The sequence below is a fragment of the Rhincodon typus genome, chromosome 13 (genome assembly GCF_021869965.1).
Source record: "Rhincodon typus isolate 14 chromosome 13, sRhiTyp1.1, whole genome shotgun sequence".
NCBI lineage: Eukaryota > Metazoa > Chordata > Chondrichthyes > Orectolobiformes > Rhincodontidae > Rhincodon > Rhincodon typus.
In genome coordinates, this window is record NC_063344.1 from 10,306,719 (window position 1) to 10,323,858 (window position 17,140).

At 38.9% G+C, this 17,140-nt stretch overlaps 1 protein-coding gene across 1 annotated transcript in view; it reads right to left on the reverse strand.

Moving 5' to 3' along the window:
* Nucleotides 1–486: 486 nt before the first annotated feature.
* Nucleotides 487–17,140, reverse strand: part of pfn2b (profilin 2b) — a 74,120-nt gene continuing 57,466 nt past the window's right edge. Inside the window, exons 2-3 of the mRNA XM_048604168.1 lie at nucleotides 16,252–16,444; nucleotides 487–2,770 (exon numbers count right to left, since the gene is read on the reverse strand). Of these exons, the coding sequence (XP_048460125.1) occupies nucleotides 2,673–2,770; nucleotides 16,252–16,444 (291 nt within the window). The 3' untranslated portion in view covers nucleotides 487–2,672. The remainder of the gene's footprint in view (nucleotides 2,771–16,251; nucleotides 16,445–17,140) is intronic.

Consider the following 17,140-nt stretch of genomic DNA (forward strand, 5'->3'; position numbering starts at 1 on the left):
TTTTAATCACATCACCCCTGCTCCCTAAGTTGCTCTTTAAAAAAAAAAAAAATCCAGCTTGTCACCCTCTCCTTATGTATACCCATGCATTTCTGATAGCATTCTTGGAGAAATCCCACTCTTTTTACAAAGTGACAAAAAATACACAGAACAATACTTTCATACACGTTTTCATTTTCTAACTGCCTAATAGGCATTTATTTAAAAACCTTCCTATCTTTTTGCTACAACTTCATTTTCATGCAGACCTATGTAAATTGTGATTTGAACATTTAAACAATGTGGTTAAGTTGGTTCAAAAGGGTAATTCCCTCTGAATTTTGTTCTTTCAAACCCTCCATTAAAGAAATGTAAAGTTGCAGAGGTGATGTACAAAAGGATGAGTTTGCTTTTAGATATGCAACTAGGTCTCAAAGTTAAACAAAGTCAGTTGATCAATTCTGAAGCCCAGAAACCATACAGATAGAAATGCACATGAATTCCAGGTTGTATTTCACAACAGACTGTTTATAAACAATAGTGGTACAGTAAGACTAATGCATTTATTTTCACATTTGATTCATATTCTTTGATTCATAATCAGACACCCTCCCCCACCATACAAAAACATACAGCCAACATTTGGTTGGAATAGATTTATTTCGTCTGTCTGTAAACAAGGTGGTTTAACAGTTATGGCATTTCGTAAATGCATATTAAATCAGATGAGTTAGACTGTATCCCAGATGTAACAAAAGTGCAGGGAAAGAAAATGGACAAGTCAGCAACAAGAATTTTTAAATCTGTACATATTTCACAAGGCCTGAACATTGAGTATATGCTAGAATAACGCCCCTAAGGAAGGAAGTGCCGTTCAACTGAAAGCCTTGCAGTGGCAGTTAAAATCCATCTCACAACAGCAACAGATCAAATCTCTATGCAGTATGGCACAGGATACACAAACATTTGCAAAATAATTTCACAAGACAGCCAAGTGTGATTATTCCAACCAATACCATCTCCCGTTTTATTCATGTGAATACAGAAGGTTTATAATTTTGTTTGAACGGAACATAAGTTAGTACTGTGCTCAAAAACAGACATTTCCACAGATTTCAAAAACTATGAGCACAAGGCAATTCTTCCACAGTTTCCTTCTGCAGCATGGGCTCACCAGGTCTAATGCATCAATTCCCTTGATTTGAAAGATTTTAAAATGAACAGTTTGTAATTTTCTATGTAGGAAACTGCCACCCACAGATACTAACAAAAGCAATGACCATCAACCAACATTCATGAAAAAATTTGAATATATTCATCCAAATTGCTAATGCCGTATTGAGTGGCAGCAGTCCTTTACAATGGCATCACACAGCAGTCTGTCCTCATTTAAAAAAACCCCAAGCTGCAACTTAATTGGTCCTATGAAGCACTCAAAACCGGACACACTCCAGATGGTTGTGTTTGGGATATCTACTGTTCAAAATGGCAACCTTTGTTAAAAAGTTAACTTACATTAAAAAGGAGCTGGCAAAACAATATTTTTAAGTGCCTGAGCTACTGCAAAGATGGAATGTCCCTGGAGATTAAACCTGATCAAAAAGTCAGGATTGTGACATGTCCATGGGGAGGAAAAAAATCATTTACACACACCTGGAGCAGTTCTGCAATTACACCCATGAAGTCAGAATGCACAAGGTCTAATACTACAGTTAGGCATTCATGTTAAGACTGCATCCACAAAACTGATGCAAAGTTATCCATTATGACTCATTTACAAGTAATGAAACTGAAGGAAAATCCAGATGTTTTAACAATGAGAATGGGTAATGGATGTACAGGAAAGCATAAAACAAATATTATGGCAAGCAGATAATGGATGCAGTTACCCTCCCAACATGCTCAAACGAAAACAGGAAGACTAGATGAGCTCTGCAACTTCGCAGAAGTGCTGACTCAGCAACACTTAATTTGAAATTGTACTACCAGCACCTTCTTTAATTTTAAAAAAGCACTTCAATAGGGAAGTGGAAGGAGAGAGAATAATCAGTACCTGGTTTGGTGATTCTGGATGTCAATTAATTCTCTAAATGCTAAAACAAAGCAATGCCCAGGCTTAGCAAGTCAGCCCTATTTTTTGCAACAATATCAGAAGTAATAACATGCACATCACCATTTAGTTATTGTGCTAATGGTGTCAAAACATGGGATTTACTTTCCATTACACCTACAATGTTATTACAATTAAGTAGTAAAGGGGCAATGGGAATAAATGTGATCAGAAGTGGATAAACTAAAAAAAAAAAAATTCTACCAACTACACCCTGGTAGCACTGCCAATTCAATTGGGTAGTGAGGATGAATGAGTTGCTACGTGGATGGGAAGAGGCTACTTAGTATCCAGAATTCCTCAGGTATGTAACCATGGTAAATGTTTTCTTGTTGAGTACCCCTCCATGGACACTTTCCTTTCCCATGACAACCAATGCTGGAGCACACAAAGGAGAAAAAAAAAAATGAAAAATTTAAACTTTCCCCACCAATACAGGGATATGAAGGAGACATGGGTTCATATCCCCACAACCCTGCACTGCTATTAAGCTTTCTGTAACTTCAATGTGAAAGAGTAGGTGACTGCTAAAGGAAACTTTAATAGCAATTTTTTTAAACTACTGAATAGGAATTCTGGCTAACTAGAATCCAGATTCTCTCAAGTATTTTGCCATCAAGAATGCCTTTTTATTGAGGATTCCTCCGTGGATCCCTTCTTTTCCCATTACAAAGACCAAGACTGAAAGAAAGAAAAAAAGGAAAACATTTCAAATTACACAGTCATGACAAAATATACAGTTACATAGCTTTATGATGACAAGCAATGCCTTACGTAAGCCTTTACTGCAGTAAGGTTTTATTCAAGTGGAGTTAAAACAAAATCTCAACTAGACCCAGATCCTTCAGCACAAGCCCCCACATTAAAATTTTAATATTCAATGCAATTATGTTGCAAGTTTAGCAATACTGCTCAAATCATGCAATGAAAATGCTTAACATGCAAATATCAATACCTTAAACCACCATACTTTATACAAATAAAGATCTTTTAAAAAGATAACCAAAATCTCAAAGTGAAGGAAAATGCATATAAACTAGCTGATGTATAATTCAGTAAGTCATTAGATCCTAGTAATATACTAGAAATGCAGTTTTACAGAAGTTCTCAGCTAGCATACAGCAAGACAGGAGCCAGTTCATGCAAAAGCAATTTTCAAAGTATTAGCCCTGATCACTTGGCCTTAACTGAAACCTAGATTGCTCATTAAAAAGGTTTTAAATTTTAAGTTGGTGACCAAGAGGACAAATCGCTCCATGAATACAATGCAAGCTGCTCTGAATTAATGAATAAAAACATTAGGTAGATACTATAGCTCCGTCAATGCATATAAAGTGATAGATTGAGAGAGGGCAGAGAAAAATTGTTTGCAAAAGGAAACGAAGTATAGAAAGAAACACAAGAAATTCCAGAATAAATACCTCTACAAACATGCTTTCTCATAAAAAGAATATTCATTTCTTGACCAAATAACTGCTTGTTGCTCTTTTTGCTGCCAAGTCAGAGTTAGAAAACAGTGTGGCAATCTGTCAGGGGCTACAAACATTCCTGATTTATTAGATTCAAGTGCTGAAAATGTGTCCATCATATCCATATAAAGCCATACCAGTTGAATATTTCAAAAACTGCTTTTTGTAAGTGCTTCTGTATTCTTGGACCAAAAGGTTTTTTGGTTGGAGTATTCAAACAGGTTATAGGGTTTTTGGGTTATTTATCCATACCGATCAAGAGGGCCCAACATAACAGCTTCAAACCTTACTGCTCATCTCTATAGACTCATCACAAGAATGGAAAACACTCCAAACTTATTAACATTATTTCAGGTAACCAGCCTAGCTGACAGTAATCCAAGGTGATTTATTTTTTGGATTTGAAGACTTAATAGAAGTTCCTTGTGTGACTCAAGAAATGTTGCAGCTTTATTACAGATAACTGTTTAGATAGTTCAGCAACCAGCATAGCAGTAAAAGAGCAAGGCTGGTGATAACGTTTGTTATGGGCACATTTCTCTTGGTATCAGTATAGATTTTAGTTACATCCAGTCTACACACGGAATGGGAGCTTCATTTATTGATAGATTACTTTTAGCAGCTTGGACTGAAAATCTGTAGACAGGCCAAAATACTGCAGATGAATATTAAACTATAGAAATATTTGAGGATAAATAGCTACATTTTTAAAAAATTCAACAGTCAAAATATGATATCAAAAAACGTGGCTACAGTACACATTAGCAGCTTTTACACTGCAGCAAAAAAATTCTAAATTATGGCAAGGGGTTAGGATAAATCACAGGTCAAGAGTATGATAAAACTCAAAAGGCAACAGTCGCTAGGGGTTTAAAAAAAATAGGAGAAATGTAGTTCCAAGGAGCCCTTCTAGTTGGGCAACATTTTGCAATTCACTAGGCAGGAAATTGCTTGCAATCCATTAGTGGCTTTACACAGTAGGAGCAAATAGGAACATAACCAAGGTGGCAGCTCAAATACCGGTTAGTCAAGCAGGTCCACTGTTGGAACATAGAAATAAGAGTAGGCCTTTCAGTGACCACTTCCTGCCCTCAATAACTTGTTTCACCATTAGATCATAATGGAGCTATTAACTCCATCTACTAGGTTAGATACAACCCCAAACATCCTTGTCTAGCAAAAACTGAAATATCCATCTGATTCCAAGCTTAGCGATTTTTGGTGCAGGTTGGAGAAAGGAGAAAAGAAGAATTTGCTGACATCAGCATGAACAGTCTAGCCCTAATTTTACTGCTGTGTTCCTTTGTACTAAATACCTCCAGAGGAAATTGCCTTGGCCTCAAATTCTTAGTCACTGAAAATTACGGAGTGATATTATTGTGCTTAAAGAAACACAAGCTATACAACTTAACCTTTATAATACTGATATCTTTTGACAAATCTGTACTACACCCAATCCATCCTTTGAAGTGCAGTACCCACAATGATATGTAGTACTTTTAACTTTATGCTAACTGCAGAACTAGTTGAGGGGGGATAAAGTATTACGTATCTTTGGGCAAGATGAAACTTCAAATGTACATTAAAAACACTCAGTTCATCTTTCCATTCATTTCCTGCTAAAGGGTTTTAAAAAAAAAAGACACTTTGTTCAGCTCCAATCCTCAAAAACTTCAAACGACCATGCTAATTGGATGGCAACTTCCAATGACTCACCTACAGTGTACATGCAGATGTTAGTCATTGAAGTCATCCAACTCCCTTTTTTAAATGGCAGCATCTGTGGAGAGAGAAGCAGAGTTAACACCGAGTCTTGAACGACTTCAGTTCAGAAAAGTCATACCAGACTCAAAACGTTAACTCCGTTCTCTCTCCATGGATCATGCCAGACTAGCCAAGTTAGTCCAGCATCTGCACCTTTTTTGAACATTTGCAGCAAAAAAAAAAAAAAAAGACATCAGGGTTTCCCAAAGCGGAGGTTGCAAGCTGAGATTCCAGAGTGAAGGTCAGAGGCAATAATGGCTGCAACAGAGCTTCAATCAAGCAAATGGATGCTAGATAGCTATAAATCTTGCATTCTTGTCCAATTTTGACAATGGTATAAATGATAACCTAGGGAAGCCTGTTTTTACATCAGGAGCCAATGATTTTACATGCTTTTAGAATAATGATCTCCCACAGCTCCTCTATGCCACACAGCTCCTACAGTTCTCACGGGGGGGGCACACAATTTTCCAGCAACCTCCCTAGCCAAGCTATTCCACTACAATTGCATCTACTCAACAATGCCAAAAACTGCACATGCATTTCCTGTACACAAAAGAGCAGGACAAATCCAACCTAGCAAGTACCGTACTAAATCAGTCTTCTCTCAACAAATGATGGAAGAAGTCAGACAGTGCTATTAAGCAGCACCCACAAAAAGGAATACAGTGCTCACTGGCTCGCATTGTGAATTCTGTCAGCGTAGCTTAGCTCCTGGCCAAGTCAGAAACTTGATGGAATGAATGCAGTTCCAATAATATTCAAGCAACTCAATACCACTTGCTGGACTAGCATCACATCCACAAACATTCACTCCCTTCACCACTAATGGTAACACTACTGTCATGATCTACATGATTTTCTGCAGCAAGTCACTGAGGCTCCTTTGACAGCACCTTCCAAACCTAAAACCTCCATCACCTAGGACAACGGCAGCATGTGAATGGGAATGCCACCATCTGCAGTTTCCCTTCCACATTACATACCATAGTCACTTGGGACTACATTTCTTCACTGTTACTGGTTCATAAGAGCTGCTAGACTGTTCCAGCATTGTGGTATGGGGCATTCAAAGATTGTAGCTACTCAAAGCACCTCACCAGGTGTTTCTTCTGAGGGATTAGGGATGGGCAATAAATGCTACCCTAAGTTGTGAAATCCAACTATGCTCGTATCCATCTATTGTCTCACTCAAATTGTCACAACAAAAGCACCTCAGTCTTCTTAACTGTGATACAGGCTCAACATTTCCTCAAACACAACCTCCATTCTACAACTCTACCTTCAAACTACTTCCAATAAATATATCCAACTTGAAGTACTGCATCCTGGGCTGGTCCTTTAAGTGTGGTCTAACACTCTACAAAGTTGTGCCAAGGCTTCCGCACGCTTATATTCACTTATAATAAAGGCCAGTCTAATTGCCTTAATCACTTACTGTACTTGCATGCTAACTCTAAATTTCAGATACAAGGAAGGTGGCATCAAGCTCTCTTCACTTCAATGCAGTACTGTACAAGTGTACTAAACCAGGAAGTGCATTAACTTATTTGTCCAGTTTTGTTTACAGCAAAAGAGCAAAATTGCTATACTTAGCTTACCACATAAGTCACTGCATTTTTGTTTTTAGCCAAAAAAAGTGAAGCTCCGCATGCTTGAACCCAAGATCACAGGCTTCAAAAATTAGTTGTAATTTTTTTTCATGGGGGACAGAAGAGGAGAAGGAGTGAAAAAGAAGGGAATAGAAAGATGACCAGAACGGTCTTAATTTTGAGAAGACCAACTAAAAAAGGTCATATAAATTTTGGCTTGTGTACTTTGTTCTTTGATTCAGAGCACAAATTTTTCCTTTTTTTGCTCCTTGGCAAAAAGACAAACCTGCCTTCAGCAAATTGGATAGTTCAACTTGATGGAAATCATGTATGCAAAATATTAACACGTGCAACGTTTGTCGAAACAATCAAATTGTTTGGTAAAATCATGTTATCCTGGATTGGTGTAGTACCTTAAACAAAAATAAAAGTGTCCTTCTAGTTTTAATGTTCTAAAGTAAATATCCATCAAGGCCAAACTAAAATTTGGTAAACTGTATAAACGAGAGCGCAGAATTAGGCCATTCGACCCATCTAATCTGCTCTGCTATTCAAATCACGGCTAATGTGTTTCTCCATCCCATTCTCCTGCCGTCTGTGACCTCAATACCCTGACTAATCAAGGAACGCATCTGTTTTGAGACACTCAATGACTTAAATGTTACAGAAGGCTGTGGAGGCCTAGTGCCACAGATTCACCACTTTCTGGTTTGAAATATCTGCAGTTTTCCATATGAAGTTAAGAAAATAAAATTTCAAGCTGGAAGCTCCCATTATTAACGGGTTGGTGTGAACTTTAAACTTATTAGTTTTACCTTATAACAAAACATCAATGTCAGAAATGTTGCCTGACAACTTACAAACAGCCAGAAAGTTCCAGCCAGATGGAGATGCTACAGAGGGAAGACAGAGACTAAATGCTTGGTAGAGGATTAAAAGAATTTGAGACAGGAAATCAGACATCTGGGCAGGTAGCTGAGGAAAATGTAGAATCTTATTTGGTTGTGTCTGCCATTTTAGGTGTGCTGCATGTTTTACCACTGAATTCATACTTATCTCGTTAATTCCTAGAGTTATAGAAGATAGTACATATACTGTTTTGTTGAACCTTGTACACTAGAAAACCTTTTTAAAAAGCCACAGAATCTTGCGACTTAGTATTTACTAAAGGAATTGTCAGAATCCTGCAATGTTCTCCAAGGGCATTGTGGGTCTACCTACAACATGTAGGCTGCAGCTGCTCAGGGAGGCAGCTCATCAGCACCTACTGGATAAATGCTGGCCAACCAGCGACACCCACATCCCAAGAAGGGTTTTAAAAAACCCTAAATGAAATATTACTGATACTAACACCCTTAGCTAACATTTAACTCAAACTAAAAAGCACCCACCACAACGTCCCAAACCCTCTCCAATATGGAGATGGCAGGAGTCAGGAATACAAACAAAAATACTCTTCATTAGCCTGGGCAAGGCCAACTACAAATTGGACATAACACATCTGACTAGTACACTCCAGCTACTAGAGTATCTACTCCCAGAATATCATGCCCGTAGGACATTGAAAGAAGTCTGAAAGTTTTTTGCAAAGCATCTCCTGAATTCAAGAGCTCCACTAAGGACAAACAACAAATAAAATCAATACAAACGTCACCTCCAAAAGTCACAGATCTGAAGTGGTTAAGTAACTCCATCCGTCAGTCAAAATTCTTGATCACCCCATTCAGCAGGGTGCAGTAATGTCACCAGAAAAACTGCAACTGTGCACGAAGCATTCTACTACGCGTTAGGAATAAATGCTAAATCAACACTCACATCAAGTACAGCAGACTAATTACATTCAAGATATGCATACAAAATCATTATCCACACCAAATCAGGAGACAAATATTTATATAAAAAAATGCAGTCACTTTTCATGACAGCTTATCCTGTTCATAAAAGAAATATCTCTGCCTTCAACCCTATTCCCACTGAACTGATGGCCCAACTTCCTTTTCTGGTACCCATGTTGACCGCTATTAATCGTTTTGTTCAGACAATGCTCTTCTGTAAGAAGGTGTCATTGTTTTCTTCCCCCACTCTACTCAAAGTCCAACCCTTAACTCCAATATCCTGTAAATCACTACAAGTTTCCAACTTTCCTTTCCAAGTCCTTTAATGTGTTCTTGCCTTCCAAGTTAATGACCATCATTCCCAGAACTCCACGTGAGAATCTTCCCAGACTTTTATTCCTGCCACACAACCAAAACATCAAATGACATCCTAAAGAACTGCAAACAAACTTGCCCTTCGTCCTTTTAGTCTTTTCTGCATCCTGCAACACAGCTGGTCACACTAGATAGGGTGGACAGTGGGAGCCTTTTTCCTCGGATGGTGATGGCTAGCACGAGGGGACATAGCTTTAAATTGAGGGGTGATAGATATAGGACAGATGTCAGAGGTAGGTTCTTTAGTAGTAAGGGCGTGGAATGCCCTGCCTGCAAAAGTAGTAGACTCGCCAACTTTAAGGGCATTTAAATGGTCATTGGATAAACATATGGATGATAATGGAATAGTGTAGGTTAGATGGGCTTCAGATTGTTGCGCTGACCTGTGAAACCATCGAGGGCCGAAGGGCCTGTACTGCGCTGTAATGTTCTATGCACCCTCCACCAGCCATCATCATGGCGCTGTTAGGAAATGTTACTGGCTTCATGGTTATCATAAAAGTAAGTGTATTAGTTCTAATGCTTCCACAGCTACCTCCTAGTCCTCAGCTCCATGCTGTTATCTGAAACAGTGATACTTCTCACACTGCAGCAACCAGTTCTAACTTGATGTCTTCCACAATTGCCAACCTAATTGACATCCAGTCTGGATGAAGGAAAGTTTCCACCAATTAAATACTGAAGCCTGTATATCTGGCTCTTCCTCCAAACTCCATTCCCTAGCTACAGACTCCAACCATCTCCATTGCAATAATCAGACTGAACCCATCCATTCATAATCACACTACTACATTTCATCCAGATAAGAGCTACTGACCGCATTCATGCGGTCAATTACCATCTCCACATCAACTTTACTCAGGCAAAGTGGACAAAGGGGAACCTGTACATGTGATGTTCTTGGATTTCATAAAGTCATTTAATAGAGTGTCTCAAAAGGTTAACACTAGAGCTTGAAGTAGGTGGAAACACTAACTATCCAACAAGCAGGGAGTAAGGAAAAATTGGGTCTTCTTCCCAGGTTGGAAAACTAACTAGTGGGATGTCGTACAGAATCTGGTGTTGGTGCTTTGACAACTCAATCAAATTTGATGGCTTTGATGGGCCGAATGGTCTAATTTCTGCTCGTCTTATGGCAGCTAAATGCCTACCACGCAGAAGAAAGTAAAAATAAGTTGCAAATGCTGCAAGTCAGAAGCAACCACAAATTGCTGAAAAACCTCTCCAGAGATGTTTTTCCAATTTGTTTTCCAAGTAGAAAAATATGAGGACAAAGTTGACAGAAGGAAAATAAATACATTAGAAAAATGGGCAAAGGTTTGACAGATTGAATTTAAATATGTGGGAGTCTAGAAAAGCAATATACTTTTTAAAATTGAGACACTCCACAAGTCCATGGTATCAAGGGATCTGGCATCCTGATACATGAATTACAAACAGTTATCATGCACATAAAGCAAGTGATTAAGGCAGCAAATGAAACTCTGACCTGTTACAAGGCACTCAGAATGTTGTAGTAGTAAAGTCTTACTGCAGTTGTACACAGCTTCAATGAGACCACATCTGGGAGTGCTGTGTACAGTTTCAAACTCATTTGCAAAGAATATAATTACATTAGTTCAAAGAATGTTCACTTGACTCATTCCAGGAATGGCAGCGTTTATCTTATGAAAGAGGTTAAATGAGTTGGGTTTATACCCTCACTGAACTTCACAACAGCATTTAATCTTACTGAATCATAAGATTCAGTGGAAACTTTTTAGGGTAGATGAGACAGGTGTTATTTCTTCTTGAAGAAAGCCGCCAAGCATTAGGAGGGGCAGAAAGGAAAATGTAGTTGAGAAGACAATGATTTCAACTACAATCTCATCAAATGGCACAGCAAACTCTATTCTACTGCTGCTAAGTCCCCTATTTTGAATCTTTTCCTCTATAACCCATGCTTGCTGAGCAACGGATGTTCCCAGCGCAGCAGTGCCTTTATTTTAAAATTCTTATCCTGGGTTTCGAATCTATGGCCTCAGTCTCCCTTTCCCCAACATCTTCAGCCCCATAACCCTTGACATTATAGCACATACCCAATTCGCTTCAAGTCACCCCACTAGTAACAGGAAGAGACAAGGGAGAGCAAGTGTGGACCTCTGAAAAATGAGGCTGAACTGGTAGTAAGGGAGAACGAAGTAGCAACTGAGGAACTGAATGAGCACTCTGCATCAGCATTCAGTGGAAGAAACCAGCTGCATACTAGAACTTCAAGAGTCTAAGGTGACAGTACAGTCGCCATCACGGAGGTGATGGTGCTGGGGAAGCTGAAAAAGGTCTGAAGGTGGATAAATCAACCAGACTGGACGAATTACACACCCCACAGCTCTGAAGGTAACTGAGGCACTGGCGTTGATCTTTCATGAATCACTGGCATCAGGGAGGGTCCCAAAGGATTGAGAAAACAGCCAACGGTAATGCCCTGGGGGGGGGGGGGGGGAGAGAAGAGAAGAGAAGCGAAGCAGAAGACAGGAAACTACAGGCAGGCTAACCGGCCTTGGTCATTGGTAAAATTTTTAAAGTCCACTACAATGGACAAGATTGCAGAGAACTTGGAAGTGCAAGGTAAAATAGGGTTGGGTCAACAGGGTTTTGTCAAGGGGAGGTCATGCCTTACAAATCTGTTAGAATTCTTTGAGCAGTAACAAAGAAGTTGAAACAGAGCTAGTGGATGTATACATTTGGAGTTCCAGAGGCCACTGACAAATGATACACAGGAGGCTGCTAAATAAAACAACAGCCCATGATGTTAGGAGCAAGGTATGGCATGGATACAGGATTGGCAGAAGGGAATGGAAGGCAAATGAAAATCACTTTCATTTTGAGGGGGCTAGAATACAAGAGCAGAAGTGTATTGCGGAGGCTGTATAATGCTTAGTCAGGATACTGACATTTGAGCAATGTTGGGCTCCACGTCTACCAATGTGCTGGCTTTGGAGGGGGTCCAAAGATGGTTTACAAGAATGATCCCAGGAATGAGGGGCTTGTCATATGACCAGCAGTTGAGGACACTGGTCCGTAGAAGGATTTTGGTAGGGGAACAGCAAAGATCTCACTGAAATTTACAGATTACAGAGAGGTTTTAATAACATGGACATGGAGAAAATGACATTTTCACGACCACGACAGACTAGGACCGAAAAGCACAGCCTCACAGTGAAGCAACAATCCTTTAGAACTGAGAAGGAAGAATCTATTCAGCCACTGGGTGATGAATCTGCAGAACTTATTGCCACAGAAGGCAGTGGCAGCCAAGTCTGAGTATTTCAGACAGAAGATAGGTTCTTAAAGTGAGGAGACAGGAGAATGGAGTTGAGAAACATATCAGCCACAATCAAATAATGGAAAAGCTGAGTGGGCTAAATAGGCTAAATCTCCTCATATATCCTTGTAACGCAAGGACCTAAGCTTTTAAAAATTTCCACCCTAAACCAAGATGCTACCTCAAAATTGGCTCATTAAAAAAGGTATTTTTCCAAAAAATTTCATCTTCAGTGGCTTGGTATCACTTTTTATGAAGGGAAAAATCCTAATAAAACAAAATGTTCGAGGTCAATTTAAAATTTTGACCATGCAATAGTTGCAGGTCCAACTCTACAGGATAGAAGTTCTAGCACAGACCCACAGTTAGACATCTAACTTTAAATGCTAGTTAAATTATATTGAGGGACAGAGACAGGATTTCTTCACATACAAGTGCAATGATCAAGAAATACCTGATGCAACCTGTACCTGACTCAAAGTATGCTCCACTTTTAATAGCAAGCGAATAAACTTCACACAAGTAGTTGCAAAACTGAGGAAGATGGGGAATAAATATAAATAAATAGGGAATCCTGCAAGGTTAGGAACGGTAATAAGTCACAGACTGGATGGGTTACATTCTAACACATAAAAGGAATAGATAGAGATAGCGGATGCACTGGTAACAATCTTTCAAGAATTCTTAAATTCTGGGTAAGTTCCATAGGATTGGAAATTGAACAAGGTAGCAGCTTTATTCAAAAAGAAGGTGGAGACAAAAACAAAACAACAACAGGCAACTAACTACAGGCCAGTCAGCTTTAATTTTCCCATGGGGAAAGTTTAATTTATTATAAAAACATGCAATAGCACAGCAAATAAAAACTGATCTAGAAATCTAATCAACTGGAGTCAACACAGCTACATGAAGGGGAAATCAGATCAGAATCCCTAGTGTGGAAACAGGCCTTTCGGCCCAACAAATCCACCCCCGCCCTCAGAGAATCCCACCCAGAACAATCCACCACAGCCCACCTAACCTACGCATCCTTGAAGAATATGGGCAATTTAGCATGGCCAATCCACCTCGCCTGCACACCTTTGGGCTGTGGGAGGAAACCCACGCAGACAGTCACCTGGGGTTGAAACCAAACCTGGGTCCCTGGTGCTGTGACGCAGCAGTGCTAAACACTAAGCCACCGTGCCAGCCTAACAAATTGAGGTAACAAGCAGAACAGAAAAAAGTGGACTAATTAGATAAGATACTTGGATTTCCAAAAGGTATCTCAAAAAAAAAGGCGCCAAATATGCAAGAGTTATTAAATAATGAGAGACCATGGTATTGGAACTAATACATTAGCATGGAGAGAAGATCGGCAACTAAAAGACACTTGGGATAGTCATTTTCAGGTTGGTAATCTACTGCCACCATAATTATTCACAATATAGATCAGTGACTTGGAGGAGAGAAGTGAATGTACTATCAAGTTTGCAGATGACAAAAATAGGACTGGCAAGTGGCGAGTATGAAAATAAGTTTAGGGGCAGATCAAGTGAGTAGCTGAAAAACTTGAAAGATGGATTTGGGGGTCCTTGCCATTTAATCACAGTATATCACTCCTTCAATAATTCCAATAAATTGGCCAAACAATTTTCCTGTCATAAAACCACATGGGCTCCAATCATGTTCTTCCACCCCTGAGTGCTCAATTATAATAAACTTATCAATTCTGACATGTTCCTCATGATGTGCTAGTTTTAAAATCGGTCTTGTGCAATCCTCACATCTATTAAAGCCAGTCTGGACCATATAAATTCGAACTGGCACAAAACAACAGCACTTCACAGGAGGCTCCATAGCACTGAGGATGACATCTCGTAAGGGGACGAAATGTCTGCTGTCAAACCTCACAGCTCTGCAAACACACCAACATCTACATTCTTTTCTGGTTAATTTGACAACAAAAACTCCAAAAAGCACTTCAAACAAAACATGTGCTTCAGCAGACTGGAACAGATTGCCTGCCCTTTAGGAAAGGATGGAAGTGCTATAAGTGGACATCAGTATTAAAAACTACATCAAAGGTTTGGAAAATCTGACTGCATTTTACTAAAAAAAGGAAACTATGCAGCCAACGTATATTGCATCAAAATTCAAAAAGTCAACAGAAATTCAAGATAACAAAGCTCTAGGATAAATGTCAATTAATAAAACCATTTTAATTAGCATACAGGCTAATAGTGCACTTGAACAGTATGCCATTAAACATTAGTTTTCTCACAAGAAATGGGCTTTGCTGGCTAGGTAGCACTTACTGCCCGAGGTGGTGGTGGTGGTGGCGGCAAGTTGCCACCTTCAGCCACAGCCTGTGTATTTGAGATACCCACAGTGTAGTTAGGAAGTTAGAGGGAGCTCATAACCTTGACAAATTTGGAAAGTGCTGAAGGAGCCTTGGCGAGTTGCTCTGCTGCATCTTAACAGATCGCGCACACTGCTACCATGTATAATTGGTGAAGTTACAGAAGGTTCAACATGGATGGGATGTTAAATTGAGCAGGCTGCTTTCTCCAAAAAGCCAGCATATTTGCTAAAAAGTGATAAACAATGTTAGGTGGACAACCAAAGCTTCTAGGAGCAAATAAAAATCAGCAATGCAAGTTCAATTAAAAACGTTATTCCCAATGTTGCGAAGCAGAGGGAGGGAAGTAAAGAAATTGGTGATTGTAATGAAAAAAATTAAAACTCAATTTAAACTCAAGACAGATTGTTGTTAAAAAAAACAAACCGGCAGAAGTGAAATTTTTGAAACTGTTCAGAAGAAAAGTGTATTTCAAGGTTTAAAGTGTTTAAAAAACTAACAGGTCTGTTGGGGTAAGATGGTGGCAAAGCATGTCACAAGTTAATGCAATACAGACTTGACTGTTTTACAAGTTATCTGGAATATCCTTTGAATTTACTACCACTCATTTAAGGACATCTAATGTGGTCTCTCAAATTGGAATACCATTTAAAAAGCAAAAACACCTACCCAAGTATAACGGTGAACTCTGGTACAATTACTAATCTAAAGCTAGGGCAATACCAGAATCAATTATTGAGCAACATTTTGCACTTTTTCCAAAGGAAAAGAGAACCATGCAACAAGGATTCTTTTGGTAATCTGCATACATGGATGGACAAACAAGATCAAGACAAGGTACCACTTGGCTGAACTGCATCATGGGAGAAGGGACAAGTAAACAAAGGTCCTGAAGAAACTGGGCTTTTGCCCATTAATACAGTTTTCATTCAGCCAATGTCTTGCTCGTTTAGAAGAAATGCAAACTAGCCAATTTGTGTACACAACTTTGATTACTTGCCCATGTAGAAAAATTGCAAGAATACATTTAAAAATTTAATCTTAGAATAGATTTAGCAAGTTATAATATTTTACTTTTGCTACATGGACTAATTGCAGTAACATTAAGTTTGAATGGACAGGGTAATAAAAGCCTGAAGCATGCCTCTTGTTTAAAATTTAACTCCTCTCAGGTTTACAGCACTCAATAGCTGCAGATTTAAAGAAGTTCCTTCTGTGGGCTGTGCATCAAAATTGGTATGGAATTTCGCAAATTGATTCCAAACAGAAAAGAAAGCATATAAACCCAATGTTTGAAAAATTCAAGCTCTGTTTATTGCTAACTCCACATCCTCCAATGATCTGAAAGACTGAGTTTTAGTTTCACTTTAACTTGGAGCCCAAATTCTTTAATTATAAACAAAAAAGTCAAACAGAATTTCAAACTTGTTCGTTATTTGAGCAGGTGCATATACTATAATGTGTGGGATCTTAATTACTTACTTTTGCCAGCTCTGGCAACAGAAACATTGTACGTTGCTTCTCCAGTTTGGCTCTTAGTCCTCAAGTCCATTGTGAATTCACCATCAGTAAACAGCTGATCTCTGATAACAGAGCACTTCTTTCCACCCAGGACTAAGCCATGGGTGTAGAAGCTTTGGCGATCCTTTCCAACTAGCACATCTATTTCTGTAGGCTATCAAAAGAAGATTTCAAAAAAAAAAAAAAAAAAAATTGAGTAAACTTGGTGCAAATGCACAACACTTTGTTGCTTGATTCAAACCAATCTTGGCAAACAAGCCGTTATAGACAGCTGTAATTTAAAGTGGCTTAGTATTAGTTCTAAATCAAGATCAAAGTAACAGCTTCCCAGTTATTGAAGGCAACACTTCACACGAATATAACCAGTGAATGTTATAGGTAAATTAATCCTATAGTCTGGAACCATAATTTATAAATCGTGTACTATATTTTTAAGTTGTGAGCTAGAGTCAGGACTGATAAGCAAGCAAATTTGCACACATTTTGTACTGAAAAGGCTTAGCACATTGTAATACTTAGACATTAAAAATTTGCTGAGTTAGCCAGACTTAAAACACAAGAACTCAAAACACATACAATGCTTTGAGAATAGCACGAGCCAAAGTTTATGAACAGGCTACAAAAGAACAGATGTGAAATTTGTAAAATCCTACTACACAGGAGTGATTAGGTTCTGGGATACATTGCCAGAGTTTGGTGGCAGATTCAATTGTGCCTTTCAAGAATTTGGTGATTAAAAGAAACCCTCAGGACCTTTTATTTTGGTGTTGGGGGCAACAAGACAGTCCTTAGATTTCCACTATCATCGAATTTTTATTCGTTGTAGAATTCTGATCAGCATGCTGATTCA